Source organism: Oncorhynchus tshawytscha, linkage group LG01, assembly GCF_018296145.1.
Source record: "Oncorhynchus tshawytscha isolate Ot180627B linkage group LG01, Otsh_v2.0, whole genome shotgun sequence".
In the NCBI taxonomy this organism is placed as follows: domain Eukaryota; kingdom Metazoa; phylum Chordata; class Actinopteri; order Salmoniformes; family Salmonidae; genus Oncorhynchus; species Oncorhynchus tshawytscha.
The window spans coordinates 8,642,339-8,659,411 of NC_056429.1; the positions used below are offsets into that span (position 1 = coordinate 8,642,339).

Genomic DNA, 17,073 nt, shown 5'->3' on the forward strand with positions numbered 1-17,073 from the left:
CATTGTTTATTAGAAATGTGTGGTATATATATATATATATATATATATACATATATATAACATTTTTTCTTCATCGTGAATCTGTGCTCCCCCTGGACCTAGTCGAAGCGGTTTAAACTCACTTACTGCCTGCAAACACTCTACTGTACATTCGGGGTGTGTTCAGGGGGATGCAAGGTTACAGAAGGTTCATATACAGTATAGTATGTAGGCAACATTCTCAACATTCTCTGTCATGTAGAGTATGAAAATGGTGTCAGCTCTATAAACTGTTACAGTTACACCACAGACCTACACGTAACTGCCAGAATAAATGAAACATCAACATAAAGTGGGCATTGAGCCACCATGAGCCAGAATAGCTTCATATATCTTACGTGTCTGAACTCTATTGGAGGGAGGTGACACCATTCTTCCACAAGAAATGTAATCATTTGGTGGTGGAGGTGAAAAACAGGCGCTGCTCCAGAATCTTAGATAAGATTCAATTGGGTTGAGATCTGGTGACTGAGACAGCCATGGCCCGTCCATAATTTTTTATACATGACCCTAAACATGATGGGATGTTAATTGCTTAATTATCTCAGGAGCCACACCTGTGTGGAAGCACCTGCTTTCAATATAATTTGTATCCCTCATTTACTCAAGTGTTTCCATTATTTTGGCAATTACCTATATGTTACATGTTGGACCTGCCTCCCGTTACAACATAGACTTACATGTAGGCTAAATGCCAAAACTACCAGCATTAACAAACCATGTAGGCTAAATGCCAAAACTACCAGCATTAACAAACCATGTAGGCTAACTGCCAAAACTACCAGCATTAACAAACCATGTAGGCTAACTGCCAAAACTACCAGCATCAACAAACCATGCCAAAACTACCAGCATTAACAAACCATGTAGGCTAAATGCCAAAACTACCAGCATTAACAAACCATGTAGGCTAACTGCCAAAACTACCAGCATTAACAAACCATGTAGGCTAACTGCCAAAACTACCAGCATCAACAAAACTTCCTTCCAATAGAGTTTTGGACACTTGTAGAATTTATGCCAAGGCACATTGAAGCTGTTCTGGCTCATGGTGGCCCATGCTAGGGCTGTGTCGGTCATTACATTTTGTCAGCCGGTTATTGTCATGCAAAAGCCTGCCGGTCTCACGGTAACTGACCGTTAATTGACATAAACACGTTTAGCATCTCCAAGCCTCCATGCATAGCCTACAAGCCACTGATGAGTACCTTTTCAACATTTAAAAAAAGTCTACTAAATTAATTTAATATACACCATCACAATAAATGCATTATTTATTTTAGTCAGGTCTAAAGAAACATTATGATATGAAGAAAATGGATTTCAGAAGAACAGAAAATGAGTTGGTCTACTGTATGTTATCTGTCTATGCTCCATGCCATAGGCTGTAGGCTTGTTCATTTAGCTATGCTTACACGTCTAACGGCCATTTTATTATGTAATTTTATAGTAAGAATAATATACTGTATTTTAACTTACAGTAGCTGAATAAAATAGAAAGGATATTTTTCCCATTCCAGAGCAAGTGCACATTTGAAGTAGCTATGTTGAGTGTAAAAGTGATCATTTGAAACAGGTCATATACGCTAGATTTAAAGTTATTTGGCAACTTTAGTTGTGAATGATACAAACCTTTATAATGTGTTAGAAATCAAAACGTATATGGGCTGTATGATGCTAATATAGGCTATTGATGATTTGAGAAAGTAGTAAAAAAAATGCTTTCCTCTCTGTTCCTAACCTCAGACTGCACAGCTGTTCTCTCATCAAGTGATCATATTTTCACCCATCAGACTCATCTCAATTGAATTTTGTTTTTACTAATATGTACAATTATTTTCGATTTAGAATGGACCATTATCAAATGGGCAGGAACAGGGAAAAAAATACGGCATCTGTACGCACTCGAATAACAAATGGAGACCTCGCGCTTTCCCGCCAGTCCGTTTTGTAGGCTATTTCGGTTTTATAGCGGAGCATGTGCTTAATATGAACAGCCTGAGAAATAAATATAAGAATACACTCCATGCATCAAGCACTGTTTGAGGAGCATGCCCTTGCTGTGCCACAGGTGATATTCCACCCAAACTCTGTATGCCATGAGCTCTCCAACCCTGTTCCTGCAGCTACCCAGTGCTTAACTTGGAAAACCAAGTGAAATCTGTTCAGGAACATGGTTCTAATGGCCTGGTACTCATGGCTCTATTGTTCCTCCATCAGGTACTAATGACCTGGTACTCAGGGCTCTATTGTTCCTCCATCAGGTTCTAATGGCCTGGTACCAAGGCTCTATTGTCCCTCCATCAGGTCCTAATGACCTGGTACTCATGGCTCTATTGTTCCTCCATCAGGTCCTAATGGCCTGGTACTCAGGGCTCTATTGTTCCTCCATCAGGTTCTAATGGCCCGGTACTCATGGCTCTATTGTTCCTCCATCAGGTTCTAATGGCCTGGTACTCAGGGCTCTATTGTCCCTCCATCAGGTCCTAATGACCTGGTACTCAGGGCTCTATTGTTCCTCCATCAGGTCCTACTCATAATCAAAACGGTATAGTGCTTTTAATACTCACCTCACCGTGATGATCAATTTGAAAAAAGTTCAACAGCAGTGTAAAACATGGTCATTTTAGATGTTGTTTCAAAGCTTAACACAATGAAATGGACAGCGCTTTCTAAGGTGATAAGTAATTCAGAACACACATGTATAGTAGAACTTATGCAAAGAGTTATGAGGGGAAAAAAAACAGTGTAAAACGTGGAATTTGACTGAGTTGACTCATGTCTGACCAACCACAGCTAAACTGAAACAAACTCCACTCACATTAGCCCATATTCACCCTATATGAGCTACAGTAGCTACACAAAGCATGCATAAGATGGCCTACTGTTGGAGTAAATTTGTCGTCAATGTGGCAGTTGCCAGAAGGGTCCCTGTATACAGCCTCCCAGTCACAAAGATCATCCAGTCATTTGGGGACCAATAGAATTCTGTTTTGCTCTTCCACCGCCCAATCCCTTTCCAGAACATTCCAAACTGCCAAAGGCTGATGGTCGTATGTCCAAGTCCTCATTCCAACTCCACTTATATTAGCTTAGCATGCCTTTCATCATCTGTAAGTGGAGAGCATATTTTCCCTTGGCTTGTTGAGGCACGTAATCGTCTGTCTTGGTACTGTTGTTTTTTTATGGATAGCTGAAGTATCCAAAAAGTGATTTGTCTGTCTGGAGACACTTAAAGTTTTGGCTCTGAATCTCAAAACACCTAAATCTGTAGTGTTGTAGCACAGCAGGGTTTGGGGCATCATAGAAAAACCAGAAGGAACTTGTTTGCTGTTAGCTGGCATGCTAACAGACGTTACACTACTGTTGGCTAGCTAACATTGTTAGCATTTGAGGAACTTTTCTGGCATGCTAACATGTTACACTGACACTACAGTTAGCGCCTGTGGGCTTGGTAGGCTGTGAGCTAACCGCTATCAACAATGGTGTTATGTAGCGATGTAGCGGATGTGAGACTTCTTGTGATGCGTAGTCTCCATATAGGTGGAAGTCTATCTGAACAAAGGACTATATAACAGCATTGTGACATTAGACCGACTGTCTGAAGAGTTATGGAAAGTCAAGAGGGTAGTTTAATCTTCGAGTTCAACACCTCTACAGGTTCAGAGGGGAAAGATGAACCACATAAATACACTTGACAGAAAATACTTCACATTCCCCAAAGTCTTGTGTCCTTGGAGATCAGGTCAGAATGCTGATGATAGAACAGATCAGGTCAGAATGCTGATGATAGAACAGATCAGGTCAGAATGCTGATGATAGAACAGATCAGGTCAGAATGCTGATGATAGAACAGATCAGGTCAGAATGCTGATGATAGAACAGATCAGGTCAGAATGCTGATGATAGAACAGATCAGGTCAGAATGCTGATGATAGAACAGATCAGGTCAGAATGTTGATGATAGAACAGATCAGAATGTTGATGATAGAACAGATCAAGTCAGAATGTTGATGATAGAACAGATCAAAATGTTGATGATTGAACAGATCAGAATGTTGATGATAGAACAGATCAGATCAGAATGTTGATGATAGAACAGATCAGGTCAGAAGGTTGATGATAGAACAGATCAAAATGTTGATGATTGAACAGATCAGAATTCTGATGACAGAACAGATCAGGTCAGAATGTTGATGATAGAACAGATCAGGTCAGAATGTTGATGATAGAACAGATCAAAATGTTGATGATAGAACAGATCAGAATGTTGATGATAGAACAGATCAAGTCAGAATGTTGATGATAGAACAGATCAAAATGTTGATTATTGAACAGATCAGAATGTTGATGATAGAACAGATCAGGTCAGAATGTTGATGATAGAACAGATCAGGTCAGAAGGTTGATGATAGAACAGATCAACATGTTGATGATTGAACAGATCAGAATGTTGATGATAGAACAGATCAGGTCAGAATGTTGATGATAGAACAGATCAGATCAGAATGTTGATGATAGAACAGATCAGGTCAGAATGATGATGATAGAACAGATCAGGTCAGAATGTTGATGATAGAACAGATCAGGTCAGAATGCTGATGATAGAACAGATCAGGTCAGAATGCTGATGATAGAACAGATCAGGTCAGAATGCTGATGATAGAACAGATCAGGTCAGAATGCTGATGATAGAACAGATCAGGTCAGAATGTTGATGATAGAACAGATCAGAATGTTGATGATTGAACAGATCAAAATTTTGATGATTGAACAGATCAGATCAGAATGTTGATGATAGAACAGATCAGGTCAGAATGCTGATGATAGAACAGATCAGGTCAGAATGCTGATGATAGGTCAGGTCAGAATGTTGATGATAGAACAGATCAGGTCAGAATGTTGATGATAGAACAGATCAGGTCAGAATGTTGATGATAGAACAGATCAAAATGTTGATGATTGAACAGATCAGAATGTTGATGATAGAACAGATCAGATCAGAATGTTGATGATAGAACAGATCAGGTCAGAAGGTTGATGATAGAACAGATCAGAATGTTGATGATAGAACAGATCAGGTCAGAATGTTGATGATAGAACAGATCAGGTCAGAATGCTGATGATAGAACAGATCAGGTCAGAATTCTGATGACAGAACAGATCAGGTCAGAATGCTGATGATAGAACAGATCAGGTCAGAGTGTTGATGATAGAACAGATCAGGTCAGAATGTTGATGATAGAACAGATCAGAATGTTGATGATAGAACAGATCAAGTCAGAATGTTGATGATAGAACAGATCAAAATGTTGATGATTGAACAGATCAGAATGTTGATGATAGAACAGATCAGATCAGAATGTTGATGATAGAACAGATCAGGTCAGAATGCTGATGATAGAACAGATCAGGTCAGAATGTTGATGATAGAACAGATCAAAATGTTGATGATTGAACAGATCAGATCAGAATGTTGATGATAGAACAGATCAGGTCAGAATGTTGATGATAGAACAGATCAAAATGTTGATGATTGAACAGATCAGATCAGAATGTTGATGATAGAACAGATCAGGTCAGAATGTTGATGATAGAACAGATCAGGTCAGAATGCTGATGATAGAACAGATCAGGTCAGAATTCTGATGACAGAACAGATCAGGTCAGAATGCTGATGATAGAACAGATCAGGTCAGAATGTTGATGATAGAACAGATCAGAATGTTGATGATAGAACAGATCAAGTCAGAATGTTGATGATAGAACAGATCAAAATGTTGATGATTGAACAGATCAGAATGTTGATGATAGAACAGATCAGGTCAGAAGGTTGATGATAGAACAGATCAAAATGTTGATGATTGAACAGATCAGAATGTTGATGATAGAACAGATCAGGTCAGAATGTTGTTGATAGAACAGATCAGATCAGAATGTTGATGATAGAACAGATCAGGTCAGAATGTTTACGATAGAACAGATCAGGTCAGAATGCTGATGATAGAACAGACCAGGTCAGAATTCTGATGACAGAACAGGTCAGGTCAGAATGCTGATGATAGAACAGATCAGGTCAGAGTGTTGATGATAGAACATATCAGGTCAGAATGTTGATGATAGAACAGATCAGAATGTTGATGATAGAACAGATCAAGTCAGAATGTTGATGATAGAACAGATCAAAATGTTGATGATTGAACAGATCAGAATGTTGATGATAGAACAGATCAGATCAGAATGTTGATGATAGAACAGATCAGGTCAGAAGGTTGATGATAGAACAGATCAAAATGTTGATGATTGAACAGATCAGAATGTTGATGATAGAACAGATCAGGTCAGAATGTTGTTGATAGAACAGATCAGATCAGAATGTTGATGATAGAACAGATCAGGTCAGAATGTTGATGATAGAACAGATCAAAATGTTGATGATTGAACAGTTCAGAATGTTGATGATAGAACAGATCAGGTCAGAATGTTGATGATAGAAGAGATCAGGTCAGAATTCTGATGATAGAACAGATCAGGTCAGAATGTTGATGATAGAAGACATCAGGTCAGAATTCCTGATGATAGAACAGATCAGGTCAGAATGCTGATGATAGAGAAGATCAGGTCAGAATGTTGATGATAGAAGACATCAGGTCAGAATTCTGATGATAGAACAGATCTGGTCAGAATGCTGATGATAGAACAGATCAGAATGCTGATGATAGAACAGATCAGGTCAGAGTGTTGATGATAGAACATATCAGGTCAGAATGTTGATGATAGAACAGATCAGAATGTTGATGATAGAACAGATCAGATCAGAATGTTGATGATAGAACAGATCAGGTCAGAATGTTGATGATAGAACAGATCAAAATGTTGATGATTGAACAGTTCAGAATGTTGATGATAGAACAGATCAGGTCAGAATGTTGATGATAGAAGAGATCAGGTCAGAATTCTGATGATAGAACAGATCAGGTCAGAATGCTGATGATAGAACAGATCAGGTCAGAATGTTGATGATTGAACAGATCAGAATCTTGATGATAGAACAGATCAGGTCAGAATGCTGATGATAGAGAAGATCAGGTCAGAATGTTGATGATAGAAGACATCAGGTCAGAATTCTGATGATAGAACAGATCAGGTCAGAATGCTGATGATAGAACAGATCAGAATGTTGATGATAGAACAGATCAGGTCAGAATGTTGATGATAGAACAGATCAGTTCAGAATGTTGATGATAGAACAGATCCGGACAGAATTCTGATGATAGAACAGATCAGGTCAGAATGTTGATGAATGAACAGATCAGAATGTGGATGATAGAACAGATCCGGTCAGAATGTTGATGATAGAACAGATCAGGTCAGAATGTTGATGATAGAACAGATCAGGTCAGAATATTGATGATAGAATAGATCAGGTCAGAATGCTGATGATTATCCACTTGTTCATTAGACTCTCTAAAGTACACACGTCAGAGCTTGTTAAGGTGACATTGACATTGATCAGCTTAAATGTAGAGAGAAACACAGACTGTGGGCCTTGGTTTTGCTTTTCTCAGCTGGTGCAATGCAGTACTGTTCAGAGAGCAGGTGTTGGCTGGGCTTCTGTCCTCTGTTGGAGAAGCAGATGGGAAAAAGAGAGTTTATTAAAACGGACCCGCATCCCTGAGTCAGTGATACTGCAGATGGCAGACAGACATATATCTGGATTGAGAGATGTGTAAACAGACAGGCAGACAGTTAAAATGGGTAGATGTCTAGATAGAGACATTTTATAAAGAGATGGAGCGATAATTATACAAATGGGAAGATATATGCAATAGGAAATACAGTAGAGACAAAGACAGACACAGGCGGACAGAGACAGACTGACAGACCTGTACGTTGATGTAAAGACTAATACATTAGAATGCTAGATAGGCCTAGATCAACAGACTAATACATTAGAATGCTAGATAGGCCCAGATCAACAGACTAATACATTAGAGAGTTAGATAGGCCCAGATCAACAGACTAATGCATTAGAGAGTTAGATAGATAGTCCTAGATCAACAGACTAATACATTAGAGAGTTAGATAGATAGGCCTAGATCAACAGACTAATACATTAGAATGCTAGATAGGCCCAGATCAACAGACTAATACATTAGAGAGTTAGATAGGCCCAGATCAACAGACTAATGCATTAGAGAGTTAGATAGATAGTCCTAGATCAACAGACTAATACATTAGAGAGTTAGATAGATAGGCCTAGATCAACAGACTAATGCATTAGAGAGTTAGTTAGATAGGCCCAGATCAACAGACTAATACATTAGAGAGTTAGATAGGCCCAGATCAACAGACTAATACATTAGAGAGTTAGATAGGCCCAGATCAACAGACTAATGCATTAGAGATTTAGATAGATAGGCCCAGATCAACAGACTAATACATTAGAGAGTTAGATAGGCCCAGATCAACAGACTAATGCATTAGAGAGTTAGATAGATAGGCCCAGATCAACAGACTAATACATTAGAGAGTTAGATAGGCCCAGATCAACAGACTAATACATTAGAGAGTTAGTTAGATAGGCCCAGATCAACAGACTAATACATTAGAGAGTTAGTTAGATAGGCCCAGATCAACAGACTAATACATTAGAGTTAGATAGGCCCAGATCAACAGACTAATGCATTAGAGAGTTAGATAGATAGGCCCAGATCAACAGACTAATGCATTAGAGAGTTAGTTAGATAGGCCCAGATCAACAGACTAATGCATTAGAGAGTTAGATAGGCCCAGATCAACAGACTAATACATTAGAGAGTTAGATAGATAGGCCAAGATCAACAGACTAATACATTAGAGAGTTAGATAGGCCCAGATCAACAGACTAATACATTAGAGAGTTAGATAGATAGTCCTAGATCAACAGACTAATACATTAGTGTTAAATAGATAGGCCCAGATCAACAGACTAATACATTAGATATTAACTTGTTGTGTAAAGTGCAGCAGATTATTCAATTCATGTTTGCCATTGCTGCTTGTACCTAATCTACATAATGTAAGGATTTCAACAACTGTGTGTGTGTGTGTGTGTGTGTGTGTGTGTGTGTGTGTGTGTGGTGTGTGTGTGTGTGTGTGTGTGTGTGGTGTGTGTGTGTGTGTGTGTGTGTGTATTGGAGGGGGTTACAGGAGGGTCAACCCATGGTCCCGATTAAATGAATGTACAGTGTGTGTATAGCACTGTGATTGGAGCAGACTGTAAATTGTCTTCATGTCTCATGATTGTGTCTGTGTGTGTGTAGGCTGGTACCGTTCGGGACTCCATGGCCAAATCCCTGTACAGCGCCCTGTTTGACTGGATCGTGTTCAGGACCAACCATGCTCTGCTCAACAACAAAGACCTGGAGCACAGTGCCAAGGTAGGATTTGGACATACACCACACACAACACATAATTCATGCAAACTCTGACACACAGCAGCATACCGCCCTGCATCCCACTGCTGGCTTGCTTCTGAAGCTAAGCAGGGTTGGTCCTAGTTGTTCCCAGGATGAGAGACCAGATGCTGCTGGAAGTGGTGTTGGAGAGCCAGCAGGAGGTGCTCTTTCCTCTGGTCCCCAACAAAATATTCTAATTCCCTAGGCCAGTGATTGGGGACATTTCCCTGTGTAAGGTGCTCTCTTTAGGTTGTCATGACTCTCTGTGGTCACTAAAGATACCATGGCACTTATTATAACCCCGGTGTCCTGGCAAAATTCCCAATCTGACCCTCATACCATCATGGCCACCTGATTATCATCTCCAGCGTCCTATTGGCTCGTTCATCCCCCCTCCTCTCCCCTGCAACTAGACTGAACAAAAATATAAACGCAACATGTAAGGTGTTGGTCTCATGTTTCATGAGCTGAAAAAAAGATTGCATACATTTTCCATATGCTTATTTCTCTAAAATGTTGTGCACAAATTTGCTTACATCCCTGTAAGTGAGTATTTGTCCTTTGCCAAGATAATCCATCCATGTGTGGCATATCAAGGCTGCTAAATTTAAATACACAGGTGACCTTGTGCTGGAGACAATAAAAGGCCTCTCTAAAATGTGCAGTTTTGTCACACAACACAATGCCGCAGATGTCTAACGTTTTGAGGGAGCGTGCGATTGATATGCTGACTGCAGGAATGTCCACCAGAGCAGTTGCCAGATAATTTAAGTTTCTCTACCATAAGCTGCCTCCAACGTCGTCTCTCTCTCTCGGCTGGGGGTGAAATGAGGAAAGCACTGTGTGGGAACCGTGTGGCAGCTGGCTGGCTTTGCCCAGCGGGCATCCAAAGGATTAGATCACAGATCATATTTGCTTCTCTCCTCCCAAATCTGTGTGTGTGTGTGTGTGTCCACATGTGTGCCCAGAACATTGCTGCAGATGGCATCATGGCCATCATCTGTGTGTGTGTGTGTGTGTGTGTGCAAGTGTGAGAGAGAGCAGATGAGGTTAGATTTACACTGCTGTGGTTTGGGGTCATGTGAGAGACTCTGTTGTGTCCCTCGGTCCTCATCTATCTCTCTGTTGTGTCCCTCAGTCCTCATCTATCTCTCTGTTGTGTCCCTCAGTCCTCATCTATCTCTCTGTTGTGGGACTTCCGGTTGTGGTACAGCCCGTGATCAAACCAGGGTCTGTAGTGGAAGATTCATCAAGAGTTCATTGTCTTTGTTTCTGAGTTGAGTTATGTATTAAAATGTTTAATATTTCAATATAGATTGAACACATCTAACTAAACTCTCTCTTTCACTTCAGATTCTTTCAATTGGAGTGCTGGACATCTTTGGCTTTGAAGACTACGAGAACAACAGCTTTGAGCAGTTCTGTATCAACTTGGCCAACGAGAGACTCCATCACTACTTCAACCAGCACCTCTTCAAGCTCGAACAGGTAAGGTCTCTTTCTGTGTGTTTGTCCACAGGAGGTTGGTGGCACCTTAATTGGGGAGGACGGGCTCGTGGTAATAGCTGGAGCGGAAACAAGTGGAATGGTATCAAATACGTCAAAACACATGTTCTTGATGCCATTCCATTTGCTCCGTTCCGGCCATTATTATGAGCCGTCCCTCCCCTCAGCAGCCTCCATTGTGTGTGTCTGTGAGTCAGTACGTATGGACCACACTTCAGGTCAACAACAGAATAAGGCGTGTTGACAGTCACACACCGACTGGCATTCCATTTTTAACTGTTTGAACTACAGTTTTGTGTGGACAATAAAGTTTCCTATTTAATCCAATGCTCCATGATGTAACCATAGAAACAGAATGGGATGGATACAAGTTTAAGTATAATATGTCTGTGGCTCCACCCATCACGGAATGTTGACTTGAATGGGAACGTCCATTCTAATGGTTGTAATCATTCTCTATGGTTGTGACTATTTAGCTGGCTCGTTAGCGGTGCCGTCTGGCTCGTTAGCGGTGCCGTCTGGCTCGTTAGCGCTGACGTCCGGCTCGTTAGCGCTGACGTCCGGCTCGTTAGCACTGACGTCCGGCTGCGTTAGCGGTGACGTCCGGCTCGTTAGCGGTGACGTCCGGCCGTTAGCGGTGACGTCCGGCTGCGTTAGCGGTGCCGTCCGGATCGTTAGCGGTGCAGTCCGGCTCGTTAGCGGTGCAGTCCGGCTCGTTAGCGGTGACGTCCGGCTCGTTAGCGGTGACGTCCGGCTCGTTAGCGGTGACGTCTGGTTCTTTAACGGTGACGCCTGGCTCGTTAGCGGTTATGTCAGAGTACATAACCTGTGTGTGTGTCCCAGTGGGTTTGTGTGAGAGAGAGTCACTGTGTGTGTGTGTGTGTGTGTGTAGTGTGTCAGTGGGTGTGTGTGTGTCAGTGGGTGTGTGTGAGAGAGGGTCACTGTTTGTGTGTGTGTGTGTGTGTGTGTGTGTGTGTGTGTGTGTGTGTGTGTGTGTGTGTGTGTGTGTGTGTAGTGTGTCAGTGGGTTTGTGTTAGCGTCATACTGTCTGAGACAGAGAGTGTGTGTGTGTGTGTCCCAGTGGGTTTGTGTTAGCGTCATACTGTCTGAGACAGAGAGTGTGTGTGTGTGTGTGTGTGTGTGTGTGAGTGTCACTACATTGTCAATAGAGTGGATAGTGTTGTGAAAAAGGGCTATTTCCTCATGGTCAGAAGGAATGCAGTAAATGCATTGTTTACTGTAGCAGGTCAGGAATTTACGCGCGCTAAGGTTTCCAGACGTAGTGTTTTGATCTGGTTTTGATGAGGGTGTTTTGGCCCTGTTGGCACCCAACTCGAGTAAATCCGTCTGTCTCCCCTCTGTCTTTGTTTACCACTCATAATCACCTGGCCTGCTTTGGAAATGGCACCCTATTCCCTATATAGTGCACTACTTTTGACCTGAGTTGGCACCCTATTCCCTATATAGTGCACTACTTTTGACTAAGCCTTGTAGGCCTTCATCTAGCCCAGTTAGCCTAGCGCGCTAGTGCCTGGCTTATGAAGACTTCAGAATGCCTTCATTTAGCCCAGTTAGCCTAGCGCGCTAGTGCCTGGCTTATGAAGACTTCAGAATGCCTTCATTTAGCCCAGTTAGCCTAGCGCGCTAGTGCCTGGCTTATGAAGACTTCAGAATGCCTTCATTTAGCCCAGTTAGCCTAGCGCGCTAGTGCCTGGCTTATGAAGACTTCAGAATGCCTTCATTTAGCCCAGTTAGCCTAGCGCGCTAGTGCCTGGCTTATGAAGACTTCAGAATGCCTTCATTTAGCCCAGTTAGCCTAGCATAGTAGGATAACTTTGGACTGTGGTGAGTTTCTTATGCAGTCTTTTGAGTGTGGTGAGTGTTTTGGGAGTTTTTTTGTTGTTGTTTTCCCAACACAACATGGTTCCTTGCCGTGGTGTTTTTGTCCCGTCGTGTGGATGTTCTGAGGCTTGCTGCTTTGTTTACACACACTGTTGATTTGCACTCCCCCTTTGGGGTGACATAAATTATGAACACACACACACAGAACTCTAGTCTCACTCCAACCTGATACCTTGGAGCAGAGAGCATCCCATGCCATCCCATAACATGAGCCGTCACCATGGTTACTTCGGCCAATGCTGTGTCTTGCCCAGTGCCGTCGCTCACCATGACCAGAGTCACGCTCATTAGGGCTCAACGTAGCAAAGTGTTTTGCAGTAGAAAGCAAAAAAAGTTTTGTGCCTAATGAACAACCCTGTTGCTGCTTCCAGCTGACTTCTGACAGTCAACATCAGCAGGCTACATCCTCTCTGGGATTCCAACCATAGAACATGGTGTTACCTGGAGTTGGTCACTTGCATCACAGATGTCTCTTTAGCAACCACACAAAGCATTACATAATCGACCCGATGACGTGGCCGTCTCTCACCTTTTGATCGACCTGATGACGTGTTTTCATATAGGAGTTTATTTTACAATATAAACTGTTTTCATTTGGGAGTTTATTTTACAGTAGAACTGCAGAGGTTAGGTTGAGTACGAGGCTACGTGGAAGGGTTGCCAGATTCTGACTGATTTGTGTTTGTTTAAATAGTACAGTGTGGTCATGGCCACTCCCACTGGCGATTGAATAAGGGAAAATAGTCCACACCTCTACTCTCCCTCGCTCGCTCTTGTAGAAGTTGCACAGATCTAGGATCAGCTAGCTAACTAACTCAGTGTCCAGGAGTAAATGCATCTTAGTCCTACTCCACCTCCCTCGCTCGGGTAAAAGTTGCACAGATCTAGGATCAGCTAGCTAACTTACTCAGTGCCCAGGAGTAAATGCATCTTAGTCCTACTCTCCCTCATTTGGCTCTCTCAACTCTCCAACCAATCAGTTAGTCTTATCAGCAGGGCTGTCTCACCTCTCCAACCAATCAGTTAGTCTTATCAGCAGGGCTGTCTCACCTCTCCAACCAATCAGTTAGTCTTATCAGCAGGGCTGTATCACCTCTCCAACCAATCAGTTAGTCTTATCAGCAGGGCTGTCTCACCTCTCCAACCAATCAGTTAGTCTTATCAGCAGGGCTGTCTCACCTCTCCAACTAATCATTTAGTCTTATCAGCAGGAAGTGTTTTATGTTTGAACAGTGGCCAAAGCTAATAGGACTGTACCAAATACTATTCCCAACAGGGGCCCAGCTCCAATGTTTACAACGACATGCCAATTGCTCCTTCATTTCTTCTCCATCTCTATGAAAATGATTTCCAGATGTATCGGAGCTCAAACCCATGGCCACATATGCAAACAGTGTATCACATTCACACACCCTTCTGAGATGTGTAGACTTCTCACCAACATGAAGAAACCATCTGTGCTCTGGTATGTTTGAAATCACAGGATTCAGTTTTATCTTTTTATGAGTCATTTTTGTAAATAGAATGTCAGTTTAGTCGTAATACATCACCCGTCCACTTAAGTCTGTAAACTTCATGAAGTGAAAATGACCATTATTTTTTTAATAGGATTTCAATAGCTTTACCGGTACCCCCTTATTCCACTTACCACTTCAGTACGACATCACCATTATGAGTCATGTGGATCCATCTTAAGTCCCAATACCCGTGACTCCTACAGACCTCTCTGCTCTTCACTATTTTTTTCTGAGAATGTCATAGCCTGATCCCAGATCTGTTTGTGTGGTCTTGCCAATATGAGTCCAAAAAGAGGCAATAGCATAAATAGATCTGGGATCAGGCTATCAGTGTTTGCGAGGGGAAATGACGGAGTTGCTCTGTGACGGAGTTGCTCTGTGACGGAGTTGCTCTGTGACGGAGTCGCTCTGCTCTATGACTGACAATGCTGTATCTATAGCTGTAACCACCGCCCTGGCCCGTTAAAACTCGGGCAGCCTGCCAAACACAATACAACACATGATGCAGAGAGAGAGAGAGCAGAGAGAGAGCAGAGAGAGAGAAAGCAAAGAGAGAGAGAGCAGAGAGAGAGCCGGGAGAGAGCAGAGAGAGAGAGCAGAGAGAGAGCAGAGAGAGAGCAGAGAGAGAGCAGGGAGAGAGCAGAGAGAGAGCAGGGAGAGAGCAGAGAGAGAGCAGGGAGAGAGCAGAGAGAGAGCAGGGAGAGAGCAGAGAGAGAGCAGAGAGAGAGCAGAGAGAGAGCAGAGAGAGAGCAGGAGAACAATACAGGAAGGTTTAGGCCTTTATTGCGGAGCCCTGTGGCTGGTGAAGTCGTTTTATGTGCTAGGTGTGGATTTGATTGAAACATTTAAAAAGGAAAACTTTAGTGTTTCGTGATAAACTCAGAAGCACCATCATAATGAGTCAATATAGTAATGATGTAAGTTCGATGTAGAATTTCATGGGTGGAATTGACTCTTTTTTACTTTTAGGGAGGAAGGATAGGCATGTCAAGTCGCACACATGAAATAATTTTTCCTGATTTGCTGGCCACAACGCTAGCCCTGCTAGCCACGGCGTTGGGTGTCCCGGCTACTTCCACTTCCTGCTCCTCTGTTGTTGTGTGATGTGTCTGGCACTGACATACACATACTGCAGTAGTCACAGGGCTTCTGGGTCATACTTCAGTAGTCACAGGGCTTCTGGGTTGTCACAGGGCTTCTGGGTAGTCACAGGGCTTCTGGGTCATACTTCAGTGGTCACAGGGCTTCTGGGTCATACTTCAGTGGTCACAGGGCTTCTGGGTCATACTTCAGTAGTCACAGGGCTTCTGGGTAGTCACAGGGCTTCTGGGTCATACTTCAGTAGTCACAGGGCTACTGGGTAGTCACAGAGCTTCTGGGTCATACTTCAGTAGTCACAGGGCTTCTGGGTCATACTTCAGTAGTCACAGGTCTTCTGGGTCATACTTCAGTAGTCACAGGTCTTCTGGGTCATACTTCAGTAGTCACAGGGCTTCTAGGTCATGCTTCAGTAGTGTCTTTTATCGATGGCGGTTATGATATTGTTTCGGACCTTGAGCGTGGCTGAGTTGCACCCATGACCAGATTGGAAACCAGATTGCATAGTGGAGAAGGTACGGTGGGATTCTAGATGGTCAGTGATCTGTTTATTAACTTGGCTTTCAAAGACTTTAGAAAGGCAAGGCAGGATGGATATAGGTCTGTAACAGTTTGGGTCTAGAGTGTCACCTCCTTTGAAGAGGGGGATGACCGCCGCAGCTTTCCAGTCTTTAAGGATCTCAGACGATACGAAAGAGAGGTTGAACAGGCTAGTAATAAGGGTTTCAATAATGGCGGCGGATAATTTTAGAAAGAGAGGGTCCAGATGGTCTAGCCCAGCTGATTTGTAGGAGTCCAGATTTTGCAACTCTTTCGAACATCAGCTGTCTGGATTTGGGTGAAGGAGAAATGGGGGAAGCTTGGGCAAGTTGCTGTGGGGTGTGCAGAGCTGTTGACCGGGGTAGAGGTAGCCAGGTGGAAAGCATGGCCAGCCATAGTAGAATGCTTATTGAAATTCTTGATTATTGTAGATTTATCGGTGTTGACAGTGTTTTCCTAGCCTCAGTGCAGTGGGCAGCTGGGAGGAGGTGCTCTTATTCCCCATGGACTTTACAGTGTCCCAGAACTTTTTGGAGTTTGTGCTACAGGATGCAAATTTCTGTTTGAAAAAGTTAGCCTTTGCTTTCATAACTGCCTGTGTATATCGGTTCCTAACTTCCCTGGAAAGTTGCATATCGCGGGGGCTATTTGATGCTAACGCAGTACACCACAGGATTTTTTTTGTGCTGGTCAAGGGCAGTCAAGTCTGGAGTGAACCATGGGCTGTATCAGTTCTTAGTTCTACATTTTTTGAAAGGAGCATGCTTATTTAAGTTGGTGAGAAAAGCACTTTTAAAGAACAACCAGGCATCCTCTACTGACGGGATGAGGTCAATATCCTTCCAGGATACCCCGGCCAGATCGATTAGAAAGGCCTGCTCGCAGAAGTGTTTTAGGGAGCATTTGACAGCCATGAGGGGTGGTCGTTTGGTCGCAGACCCATTACGGATGCAGGCAATGAGGCAGTGATCGCTGAGATCCTGGTTGAAGACAGCAGAGGTGTATTTAGAGGGCAGGTTGGTCAGGATGAT

At 42.7% G+C, this 17,073-nt stretch overlaps 1 protein-coding gene across 4 annotated transcripts in view; it reads left to right on the top strand.

The window, feature by feature from the left end:
• The window catches only part of LOC112258223 (unconventional myosin-IXAa-like), a 322,882-nt gene that overhangs the window by 231,860 nt on the left and 73,949 nt on the right, over positions 1–17,073 (top strand). For all 4 annotated transcript variants that reach the window (XM_042325783.1, XM_042325696.1, XM_042325721.1 and 1 more), the window contains exons 9-10: positions 9,345–9,461; positions 10,833–10,967. In XM_042325783.1, coding sequence (XP_042181717.1) covers positions 9,345–9,461; positions 10,833–10,967 — 252 coding nt within the window. The remainder of the gene's footprint in view (positions 1–9,344; positions 9,462–10,832; positions 10,968–17,073) is intronic.